This window comes from Phascolarctos cinereus, unplaced genomic scaffold (genome assembly GCF_003287225.1).
Source record: "Phascolarctos cinereus isolate Bilbo 61053 unplaced genomic scaffold, phaCin_HiC Scaffold_4;HRSCAF=312, whole genome shotgun sequence".
Taxonomy (NCBI): domain Eukaryota; kingdom Metazoa; phylum Chordata; class Mammalia; order Diprotodontia; family Phascolarctidae; genus Phascolarctos; species Phascolarctos cinereus.
The window spans coordinates 458326863-458339214 of NW_027555847.1; the positions used below are offsets into that span (position 1 = coordinate 458326863).

General features: G+C 42.8%; 2 protein-coding genes across 2 annotated transcripts in view; one reads left to right on the forward strand and one right to left on the reverse strand.

Annotated features, from left to right (window-relative positions):
* Positions 1-5241, reverse strand: part of RDH10 (retinol dehydrogenase 10) — a 36577-nt gene extending 31336 nt beyond the window's left edge. Inside the window, exons 1-2 of the mRNA XM_020971020.2 lie at positions 4045-5241; positions 2101-2336 (exon numbers count right to left, since the gene is read on the reverse strand). Of these exons, the coding sequence (XP_020826679.1) occupies positions 2101-2336; positions 4045-4333 (525 nt within the window). The 5' untranslated portion in view covers positions 4334-5241. The remainder of the gene's footprint in view (positions 1-2100; positions 2337-4044) is intronic.
* A 954-nt stretch (positions 5242-6195) lies between these two features.
* RPL7 (ribosomal protein L7) lies at positions 6196-10426 on the forward strand. The gene is made up of 7 exons (XM_020971021.2): positions 6196-6300; positions 7974-8079; positions 8343-8509; positions 8747-8884; positions 8979-9088; positions 9426-9636; positions 10367-10426. The coding sequence occupies exons 1-6, from the start codon at positions 6287-6289 to the stop codon at positions 9632-9634; spliced, it is 744 nt and encodes a 247-aa protein (XP_020826680.1). The 5' UTR covers positions 6196-6286; the 3' UTR covers positions 9635-9636; positions 10367-10426.
* Positions 10427-12352: the final 1926 nt, after the last annotated feature.

Genomic DNA, 12352 nt, shown 5'->3' on the forward strand with positions numbered 1-12352 from the left:
AATATTCTCCTGCTTAATGCATAAATTCAGTCTAAGTGTACTTTTTACAATTAAATATTTGATTCAATTTTTCCACATTGCAGACAAACATCGAATTACAATTTCAATTTAGGTGCATTTTCATAGCCAAGAGTATGAAAGTCCCTAGTCTAGGGGATATTGACTACTGTTAAGCAGGTTTTATGGGGTTCCTTTAGGGTATATATTTCAACAACGTATTTGAAATTTTTAAAGCTTTACAATATAATGACACACTAAAACAGCAAAAAGATAGATTGCATTTCAGTCTTTAGTGATCATTCAAGTTAATGGTTATGAAACATTCTTGCATCACCTCAAAGGTTAAAGAACAATTCTAATCTTAACTATGGCTGGTTACTAACCGATTGAGTATCCCGTCCTATTCTAATTTATTTATTCATTGTATCTTTCCCTGCGGCATAAAAGCACATCTAACTCAATTCAAGTGCAGACCAAAGCAGCTTCATGTGTTATTCTTTAAAGTTTGTGTCTTTTTTGCAGTCTGTGAAATCCTCTTATCCCAAATGGCAGTACTTTGGTTTACTTAAAATTAGATTACAAAATACATTGTTGGAAATCCTGTGTAAATACTGTTAATAGAACTTTTGGTTAGTTGTGTACCACCTCTTCAAATATTCTTTTGCCTCTCCGTATTCCCTCCCCTGCTACTTTCCTTCAAAGTTTACAGCTTGGCCTAGGATCATTTCTCTTTTACCAGCTATGCTGTAGACTAGAGCTATGGTTTAACTGGTAATAATTTTGCCTTGCCTCATTTAAGAAATGTACAAAAAAAGGAATCTCGTTAATTTTTTTTGCAACATTAATATAAAAGTCACCTAAATGTTCATCTCTATAAAACAAACAGAAATTATATATCTAAAAATATATGTATATATGTGTGTGTATGTATGTGTATATATCTTTCCACAGACACAAACACATATCCCTTAACTGACGAATGAATCCAGGATAGTCCATGGCAGGCATTTCCAAAGACATAGTTTTTCAAGTAGTTATTATAAGAAATTAATGATTTTAATGTGCCCTATCAGGAAAGAAAATTCTTTGTCATATTTTATTATAAGCCTTATCCACCTGGAAAAGAGGTACGAAGTCCTACATCCCCTCACCTTCTTCCCTAAATTATAACTGTCAGAAAAGGATGGAAAGAAAAGCAACAGTCAGAAAGAAAGCAGAAATCAAGTCTTTTAGTGTCCTGAACTATGTTGCTCCTAGTTAATCTTCCACCTTGGGTGCTTATGGAAAACAAGGACCACTAAGATATTTCAGGGTTAGCCTAATGGAAGCAGAGGAAGTAGAATTCCTTCTATTACTTCCTCAGATGCTGCAGCAGCCCTCTGTTGGTTAGGAGCTATGACTGCTTTGAAAATGCTTGGCTTGTCCTGTCCCCTACCTTGCAATAGTAACTAACTGCCAGAATACAGATGACCTCTATGCTTACACATGGAACATTTTCAAAGTTGCTGTGACCTCAGATCATCAGGGGTGGAAGAAGAAGTCGATGGGCTACCCCTGGTGCTGTACAGTGCCATGTACCCTGTAGATGCTCAATCAGTGTTAACTGTCTGACAGGATGGCTCTGACAGACAGAATGGTTCCCCACTGAGTCACAAATGCTGATCTCAGAATCTCAGGCAAACTGTAGATATATACATGACCAATCAAGTAGATGTGCATGGTTGAAACAAACTTTAGAAGTGTATAAGAACAAAAATATTACTCTTACACAAATTTAACATGAAGAAAAAACATAGTACCAACATTTCATTTATACCTGCTTGCTTTTATGGCAACCTTGCAAAAATGTACAATGTTAATGAAGACCTCTTTCTTCTCTTTAGGTAATCAGTTTGTAAAACAAACTAAGCCAACATTCTTGTATAAATATTAAATGTTGACACTAATGCAGAAGTATTACAAGCAAGTAATTATTTGTAAGGCTGTTTTATAGTGACAAAGTGTTATTATAGTTGCTAGCTATGTACCAAGATCTTCCCTCCCTCCCAATCATCCCACAAAAGGAAAAAAAAGACATAAATCAAGCATGTTCATATTTACCCAGAAATGCGCATGGCAATTGACCATCATGGTTCTCTCAATAAGCTCATCAGGACATTCCAAGAGATGATGCCCAGACACCACACCAGCATTATTAACCAGGACTGACACCTCTCCAACTTCCTTCCGGACTCTTTCAGCTGTCAGGTAGACATTCTCTCTTTTTCCCACATCACAGGTGTAGGTAAAAACCTGTAAGTTGCAGGGAGGTAGAACTTCCTCCTCACCATTTCCAGCTGTTCTCAGGAATACAGATGAGGGAAAAGAATGGAACAAGGAGGGGGGAAAAGTGACTGGAGTGGTATTACGACAAAAGATCACACAAAGCAAAAATACTACAACAAGCTACAATTTCTATAAACAAAAAGTTTGCCAATTATTAAAGTTACAGCTGCTTTTCTCCCCCCACAGTCTTGAAGAATTACAGCAATTTACTGGATACTCTTACTTAAGAAAAAGCAACATAATTGTGACAAGTACAATACAAGCCAGAATAAACCCCACACCATCTGCAATAAGGTTCAATACCCTGAACTATATGAAAACAGCTTACTGGGATCTAAAAACACCTGGAAACAACTGACTTCATCCCAGAAAGTTTCTCCCCCTCCCCTTTCCTGGGAACTAGTGGTGGTGAGGAACAAAATCTCTTTGCATTCTTCTTTCCTTCTCTTTCACAACCAATACAAAGTTCTTCAAAATAGAAACTCACTTCAAGATCAAGAAGAAAAAAATTAGTTTGTAATCTAAATGTCTCACATGTGCCATTTAGAAACTGATTATCATAAGGGGAATTAATTAGTCTTATTTAAAAGAGAAACCAACCTCTCAAAAAGATGCCCCTGCACATGCCAACGTTTCAGGTGAATATGAAGCTTCCATATGCTAATTTCTGGATAAATGACACTTAACTACATAACTCTCATTTATTAAATAAATCCTCATTTATTCATTAGGCCTTCTCCACAAACAAGGATACAACCTAGATTTTATGCCCTCAAATATTAACAATTTAATGTTTAAAGTTACATTTTGTACTTTACTTTTCTTGGCATAAAAAGCAGCTCAATTCATATTTTTGAAAAATTCAGTATCTAATTTTGATGGCTAAATGTTGTACATTTCCTTGAAGGGGAGGGGAAGTATCTGATTATGCCTTTCTTTGAAATGAACTATCTCTTAAAAAAATTCAATATCAAGTTTTCTAGACCAAGAACTGAGTTTAAGGTGGGCTTTAATTCCTTTTAAAAAATGACCAAATTTAAGAACAGCTATTGTATATAATGCTGCACTTTCCCTGGGGTTACCAAAAGTAGAAGAGATTCCAAAAATGAGGCTCAATCTAAAGTGATTTTCAATCATTTGGTAATATATATTGCGTGTGTATATACACGCATATATGCACGTATGTGCGTTATCTTTAGTGAAACAATTTGAACATTTTTCTGTGCAGTTACAATGCAATTAATCCTGTCCCTAGATCAAGCTTCTAGGATTGCAATATAATAAGGCATGATGCTACACTGTAGCGGACTAGATACCTACAATCAGAACAACTTCCCAACAATAAGTACTCTTCCCATGGCATATGGGTGTGAGAAATTCTCCTTAGACCCTAAGCACTTTGTAGTAAGTCTCTCTTAGTAGTGTGTAGAGAGCTCTGCTAATCCTATTCTTTCCTTAGGAACTAAATGAGATCCAATTAACACACCAGTTTTGTTCTCAGATTGCAGCACATTTTCTCCTTCTTAATACTGTGAGATGATCAAATACGTAGTTGCTTTATCCTCTAGGCAAATTATATTCACTTTTCCGGACGGGGCAATTGGGCAGGACTCTAGTTCAGATCCATTTTCTCTCCCTAGAGGGAGGCATGGACCATACAGTGCTGTCACAGCCTTCAGCAGGGGGTGATGGGGAGGACGGGGTGTCGGTTCGGGTTACCTTGCAGGGCAGCCGCATCAGCTGCCTCCAGGTCCTGGTAGATGTGGCGCACCATGCCCGCCGTCTCTTCGTTGCTCTGGGTGTTAATGTCCCACAGTACCAGCAGAGCCCGGCGCCGGGCGAACTCGAGGGCGAAGAGGCGGCCCAGGCCGCTGCCGGCCCCGGTGATCAGGCACACCTGTCCCGCCACGCTCTTCTCTTTGGGCCGCACCAGCCACTTGGCTGCGGCCAGCACGAAAGCCCACAGCACTTTGAAAGCGACCACGAAGAACTCCACTAGGATATTCATCGCGACGCCCAGCCCAGCCCTGCACCCGCCGCGGCGGCGGCGGCAGCAGCAGCACCCGTAGCACCCGCACCGACCGACCCTGGCCTTTTGGCTTTCCTGCAGCTGAGCCGCTGCGGGACCCTCCTGGCTCCTTGCCCCGGGAGGTGGCCGAGTGCCGCCCTCCTTTGAGCCCGAGGAGTTCCCGGGGGAGGGAAGGAAGGACCCGAGGAAAGACCCCACACCTAACTCCTCCCTCCCCCTAACTTGCCTCCCTGACTTTCGGGGGGACCGGAGCGCGGCTGCTGCTCCAGAGGCTGCTGCACGCCCTCGGCTGTGCCACCCCCTTGCCCAGTTAGGCGCTGCTGCCCCCCCAGGGCGGTGCAGTCGCCCCTGGGCCGCCTCCTGCTGGCTAGTCGCCCGCCTGGGAGCGCTCGGCCAGGCTCCGGTCGCTGCCTGGGCGCCGGGTCTAGCTGCGGTGACAGCCACACGTTAAGCTGCCCTCATGCTTCCAGCTGCTGCTGTGGCTGCTGCTGCGGCTGCGGCGGCAGCGGCCGCACAGCCCTGGCCCCGCAAGAGCTGCGAGCCGGGACCCGCAAGCCGGCCGGAGGAGTTGTCAACTTAACCCAAGTTTAAAGAGCGGGGTACGGAGGAGCGACTGGAGAAAGTGGCCAGTCCTTTCCGGAGGCAGGAGCAGCCCAACGGCTTGAAGCACCCCCAGTACCTGCCAGGCCCCCCAGAGGTCTCGTGTCGCCCACCCCCTCGCTCCCCTCTCAGCTCCGCGGCTGTCACTCGGGCACCGGGAGTCCGGAGCGAAGCGCAGCTTGCAACTCGCAGGCTTGCCCGCGCACACTGAGCGGGCTCCACGCTCTGCGCTATATAAACCGGGACGGGGAAAAGCCGGCGGCGGCGGCAGCGGCGGCGGCGGCAGCCAGCAGCTCTCCTTCCCTCCCCCCCCCCCTCGTTCCCTCCCTCCTTCCCCCTCCCCCCACGGCGCACCCCGCCCCCCACCCTGGCCCAGCCCCCAGTCCGCCCGCCCCGCTGCAGCGGCCACCGCGCCAGGGCAGCCCCTCTCCTGGCCCGGGCCGCAGCAGCTCAGCCAGCTCGCACCTCCCTTCCCCGCTCACGCCCCGCGCCAGGGGGTGCCCCGGCCTTCGCCTGTCCAGCCCGGTAGCCCCCGACATGGAAGTCACCACCGCCATCCCCCTCCGTGGCCCCCTGGCCCCGACCCCTTCCAGCCACACCGGCTTCTCGAGCTGGCCTGGCCCAGGCTCGCTCCTGCCCCCGCCCTGGGTCAGGCTCTTAAGGGGGACACCCCAGCCAGCCGGTGAGGAGGGAAGGAAGGGCCTCGGCAGAGCTCCACCGGAGCCTTCCGAGTCTGTGACTAGTATTGGCAGGGCTAGGGAGGCGGTAACAGACACATCCGCTGCAGCAATGCCTAATCGCCGCCATCCCTAAAATGGAACCTGGGTAGTAGCCTTAATCATCCCAATCATGGATCTGCCTACAGTCCCCAGCATGCTGTGCTTCCTGTCCGGCGGGCAGAAACGCGAGAAAGGCATACTGGGACGTGTAGTTTCCGAGACACTAAGTAGCTCAAAGGAAGGGGAGTGTTTTTTTTCTCCCCAAGTAGTAACTAGGTAGAAAACTCCCTGCCCAAACACGGTTAATGAATGCTAAACGTAGATTTAGGACCTCATGTTGCCAAGTAGGATAACACAAAAATGTTAGCCTTGTAATGGAAAAGTTTAGTTGTATTCTTTTCCCCAGTACCTGTTTCCTTCCGTAATATGGTCAGAAGAGCCCCCAACCAGATACTACTTGAAATTTTGATTTCCGCCTTCAAAAGCAATCTAATCTGTCTCTCCCATACTCAGGCTCTACCTCAGCTACCTATAATTTTAGGACCCCACCTCTTGCCAAGTCTTTAAGTGTTCAGTACGCAGGCGCTTACTTCCTCTTTTCCCGGCTGGAATCATGGCGGGCGTAGAGTAAGTAAACGCTGTTTCTCTTGAGAATCCTTCTCCATCCTCGAGAATGGAGGCCCCCTGCCCTCATTCCGTCGATCTGGCGGTAGCCTGGGCTTTATGTTTCTTATTCATGTAATTTGAATTTCATTTGAACGGGGGATCCTTCGAAACCGGGCCGGGATGCGGGCCGTCTGGGGGTGAATGGGAGGGAAGGTGTCTGGAGGAATTGGAGTAAGCCGGGGAGGGGGCCCGGCCTGCGGGGGCAGAGGTCGGATCCTCAGGGGCTCCCCGGACCCAGCGCCACCGGTTCTTTGCGGCCGCCGCCGCTGCCTGGGGTCGCCAGTATCTTCCCCTTGCTCTTGACTTGTGGTCAGAGGGCCGTGCCGTGGCCCATGTTTGGAAGCGCCTGGGCCCTTTCCTAAAGTTCAGAGCGTTCGTTCCTCGGAGCCACAGTGCTCTTAAGTCCATTAAGTTCCTGCAAAATATTCTCATGAAAGATTAGCGTTCAATGCGTGCATATAGTAGGCACTTACACTTGGGATCCAGTATGTTCCCTGCTTAGATAAGGTCTGTGAGAGACAGAAATTATACGAGCCATATTCTTTTTTGTTTTTGTTTGGAAGGGATCCAGGTAGAAATGAGTTCTGGGTTTTTCGTTTGCTGCTGTTACTTAATTTAGGCCTTTTTGACTTCAGTTTGTAGTAATTTCCAAGCATTCCCTTTTATCCCCTTGCTATATTATTGTATATTCTAAGTCTTGTATGGTTATATGTTTATATATACATATTCCCTTGATGAAATGAGTAAGTAATTGAAGGCAGTGCTTAAACTTTTTGTGCTTGGCACATGAGTAATATAGTGTTTATTGGATACTAGGAAGTTGAAGGAGTAACGTGTCTTTGGTGTGGGATTCCATATCTGTGGTAAAACATACCTGTTACAGGAACTGGACTGGTGATTTAAGTTTGTTGTCTAGAGCAGTGAGAGGTTAAGTGACTTATCCAGGGTGGCATAGCCAGTAATGTTGGAGGGAAGGCGGTGACCTCGGGTCTTCCCGGTTCCAAGGCCTGCCACTTGAGTATTGCAGAAATAATGCTACACTCATGTTTAAGGAAGAGCTGGTTCACATAGCTCAGATGTTGACCAACTCTTCGACCATTTAGCCTCTCGACCTTAGTTTCCTCAACTATAAATGGGGATAATAACACCTACCTTACAGCATTTTGTGAAGATAAGATGAGATACCTGTAAAGTGGTTTGCAAACCTTAAAGGTGCAAGAAAAGTTAGTTATTGTAATGGGGTTTCCTTTTCAAGTGAGGGTTCAACTGGAGGACTTCTGACCTCAACTCTAAAAATTCTGTGATACTAAAGTAGACTTAAGAATTAGTAGTAATAATAATGGCTAATGTTTTTATAGTGTTTGCCATATGCCAAGTTCTTCTCAAATATTCTTATTGGATACTACAGCCCTGGGAGGTGGGTGCTATTATTGATTTGTCCAGGATCACATAGCTAGTTAAGTGTCTTGTTTGGTTTTGAATTCAGGTCTTCCAGACTTCAGACTCTTATACTTTATTATTATACTATCTTCTTGTGTGCCTTAGTATATAATTGTATTTAGTGTTGGGATTATTAGATTTCATTTGTTTGAAAGAGAAATACTAGTCAGGATTATTGTTATTTTTTTATATAGAGAAAAGAAGAAGCTACCATCTGTTCCAGAATCCCTTTTGAAAAAGCGAAAGGCTTTTGCAATATTGAAGGCCAAACGCCTAAAGAAGAAGATGGCTGTAAAAAAGGTAATAGCATAGCACTTTTGATTTTAAGGAAGGCATTTCATTGCTTAACCACCTGGAAGATAGAGCTAATATTCACTTTTTTGGATTGAGACAAAGTTCTTGAGCAACAGTTTGGGATTGGACTGATGAGAGAATCTCCTTGAGATTTACTTAAGCAATGTGATCTAATGTGATTTTTTTTTTTTAGCACCTGGATACTGGGGTGATAGTATTATCAGTCAATATTTTGAAATCATATTTGAATGTGGATGTTTCTTTTTCAGCTTCGTAAAATACGGAGGAAAGTTATCTATGAAAAAGCTAAAGCCTACCATAAAGAGTACAGACAGATGTACAGAAGTGAAATCCGGCTGGCTAGAATGGCACGCAAAGCTGGCAACTACTATGTACCTGCTGAACCCAAGTTAGCTTTTGTGATCAGAATCAGAGGGTAAGTTGAGTTCTGAGTTTGGTTTAAGTTTTTTCATGAAATACATAGCTTTCAATACCAGGTGACTTGATTACCTGGCTCAGTAAACATTCAGAAAAAGCCTTTATAGGACTGAAGCATGTATTCTTGCATCTGAGTCTTTAAGTCTTTAAGACTATGACTGTTTTATTCTTATTATGAGGAACTAAAGGAAGTGAAAGCCTGATCAATTTTTTAATCCTTTTTTTCCCCCTCCAGTATCAATGGTGTTAGCCCAAAGGTCCGAAAAGTTTTGCAGCTTCTTCGTCTTCGCCAAATCTTCAATGGCACTTTTGTTAAGCTTAACAAGGCTTCCATTAACATGCTGAGGATTGTAGAACCATACATTGCATGGGGGTAAGGAGTTCTTCCTGTTTTAATTTCATTCATATTAATAAGATAATTCCTTACTGATAACATACACCCCCCTAATTTTTTTGTTTTATTTTAGTTACCCAAACCTGAAGTCTGTGAATGACCTGATTTACAAACGTGGTTATGGCAAGATCAAGAAACAAAGAATTGCCCTGACGGATAATGCCCTTATTGCAAAATCTCTTGGTAAGTCTGGCCCATTTAGGGGGATTGTTGTATAATTTAGAGCAAGAAGGTTTATTCTTATTGGTTCATTTAACAGAAGACAAAATTAAGTGTGCAAGAGAAGTCACTTGCCCCCAACTGTTACAGGGTGACGGTAGCACAACCAGGATTCTAATCCTAGTCTGATGATCTGGTGCTCTTCCCAATAGACTAAGATTTGGACCTGTTACCTATATGTTACAGTAAGATGATATGTTTTGAGTTGGTTTAGCCAGTGAATTCTACAGCTCTAACAATGAACATATGTTTGAATAAATGGATCATAGCTTATAAAAGTAATAGCCCAAGAAAATTTCAGGTAAATATGGAATTATCTGCATGGAGGACTTGATCCATGAGATCTACACTGTTGGCAAGCACTTCAAAGCTGCCAACAACTTCCTGTGGCCCTTCAAATTATCTTCTCCACGAGGTGGAATGAAGAAAAAGACTACACATTTTGTGGAAGGTGGAGATGCTGGTAACAGGGAAGACCAGATCAACAGGCTTATTAGAAGAATGAACTAAAGGTGAGTTTCAAGCATTTTGAGGATTTTTTTTTCTTTTTGGCTAGGCACTGGGGTTAAATGACTCACCCAGTCACACAGCTAGTAAGTGTCAAGTGTCTGAGGCCAGATTTGAACTCAGGTCCTCCTGACTTCAAGGCTGGAGCTCCATCCACTGTGCCATCTAGCTGCCCCAAGGAAATTTTTTTTTCTTCCAGTTTTATTACATTGATGGTTAGATTTGAGAGCTATGTTTCAGACCTTTGGGGCAGAAACCAGTAAGAATATTTAGTTCAGTTTCTGTGAATAAGTTAACTTGTTTAGTTTTATTTATTTTTTATTTAGTTTAGTTGGGCAGAGATTATTACGTCAGGTGGTCTTATTTGAAAGGGTGGTGGTTGTGACTGCTGTATTATTTTTTATGGATTATGCTTAGTGTCCGGTGCTTAAAGGATAGACATTTCTGTTTTGTTTTTTGTTTTTGCTAGGCAGTGGGGTTAAGTGACTTGCCCAGGGTCACACAGCTAGTAAGTATTATGTGTCTGAGGCCGAATTTGAACTCGGGTCCTCCTGAATCCAGGGCCGGTGCTCTATCCACTGCACCACCTAGCTGCCCCCCCTAGGATAGACATTTCTAACTGATGGGTTATTTCCTTTTAAAAAATTACTTGCATCTGATATATTTAGTCTGTGATATTAATTTCAGCTAATGTGTTTGAGTAAGTTTTAATGTCTTTTTTTTCCCCCTTTTCAGGTCTCTACCATGATTATTTTTCTAATGGTCTGTTAATAAAAATGCCTGTGACAAAATTGATATTTGTTTTATTGGACACATTTCTGATTAATCAGGTTATGCACTTGCCCCTATCCTTAAAGCTGAATGATGTTCAGGGCTAGGGACCTAGAGAGAGAAACCCTGGAGAAGAGAAAGCATGGGGCATATTTGGGGTGCGAGCTGCTAGGACCACATCAGCATGTTGCTTTCAGACATTGCTTGGGGATTGTATCTTACAAAATAACACATTTATTGAGAAGTTGCTGTAATTCTACCTGCACTACATGTAGCTGTTACTAGAGAAAATATAAGTTTTATTTGTAAGGAATGTTTTGACAGTGTCATTATTGACACAAATATCCTCCTTACTTAGAAATTGATTAAAATGGACTTCTAGATCTATGTCTAACTTGTAAAGTTTTCATCAGTTTTCACTTTTTTGCTAAATTTCAGGGCATTACAGCTATTCTTACCTATTGTTTGAATCTTTGTAATTTATAGCCCTTGCCTAGAAAAAGGGTTTTTCATCCTTTTTTTGTGTCAAAGACCTTGAGCAATCTGGTGAAAGCAACTGACCCCCTTCTCAGACTGTTTTTAATAAATGCACAAAGTAAAATACCCGGGATTAGAAGAGAAATCAATTAAATGGCAATAGTAGTTTGTTTTTGTTTTTGTTTTTTTCCATAGACCCCAAGTTAAGAACCCTTGGCTGACATGCTAGAAACTGGAAACTACACCTGTATTTGCCAGAAGTAATCTTGGAATGTCCTCTGGCATTCTGTACCCTTCTTGAACATTTAACACATAATTTTAATCATAATTATTTAGGTCTCTTAGTCCTGTTACTTAGTCTTATTTCACATTTGTATAGGTACTTAGCTTTTCATTCATTTACCTATTATTATTACTTATACAAGGTAATTTGGGAAATGTCAAAAACAACCCAAAAACCCCCAAATAATCAGGAAAAATCATTGAACAATTGGATGCTCCTCAGTGCTTTATGTAGCTTCAATTCCCGGTGCCCCACACACACCCTTAATTCTCTCACCCACCCCCCAATACAGTACCATTACTTGGGCTGCCATTTTGGTCTCTGGTTTACCACTTCCCTGTTTTCATCAATCAATACACCTTCTAAAACAGAGTAGTCCGTTATTGGACTAATATGGTTTATCATCTCAGCTGGATTATAACCTGGCAGAAAGTTCATATACCTCTTATATGCATATTCTTAATACTATAGGTACTCAAAAAATTGGATGAAGGGAACAATGAATGTAGAAGCCAAAGACTAATTGTTTAAAAATGGAGTGGGGAATGTTTAATGAAGAAAGGCTGTAAAACACAAGCACTATGTCAGCATGTGTTGTGAGAAGGAAAGGTAAGTTAAGAGTTAGGTTATAGAGGGCTTTGACTACACTATTAGGAACTGTGCCCAGTTAAAGGGAAGGGATTCAAGGTTTATGCTTTAGCAGGTAACATCTGCTTTGACTACACTATTAGGAACTGTGCCCAGTTAAAGGGAAGGGATTCAAGGTTTATGCTTTAGCAGGTAACATCTGTCATTTTGTAGAGCTTTGTTTACAAAATGTTTTGATCTATCTTAATGTGCCACTTGAGCCCACCCTTATCCAGTAGCCTGGGCTGATAAAATATTTTGTAGCTAAGGAAACTAAGGTGAAATAACATTGCAAGAATTAAAGTGGAAGAATCAAGGCTCATGGCCAGGTTTTCTCACTTAGGAAGCCAGTGTTTTAGCTTTAGGAATACTGATCATGGAAAGAATGGCATATTTGTTAATAAACATCTAAGTGCCTATTACACTCTAGGCACTGCTAAGAGCTAGAGATAATAAAGGCAAAAGACAATTCCTGTTGTCCTGAAGCTTATAATCTGATGTTGGAAGAAACCATACAAAATCATGCAGGAAAAGGGGTGAAGGGTACCTGTGGTAGAACAGTA

Coding starts and splice junctions, on each gene's coding strand:
- RPL7 (XM_020971021.2), top strand. Junction 8,885..8,978: donor GAACCATACATTGCATGGGG/GTAAGGAGTTCT, acceptor GTTTTATTTTAG/TTACCCAAACCTGAAGTCTG. Junction 9,089..9,425: donor CCTTATTGCAAAATCTCTTG/GTAAGTCTGGCC, acceptor AGAAAATTTCAG/GTAAATATGGAATTATCTGC.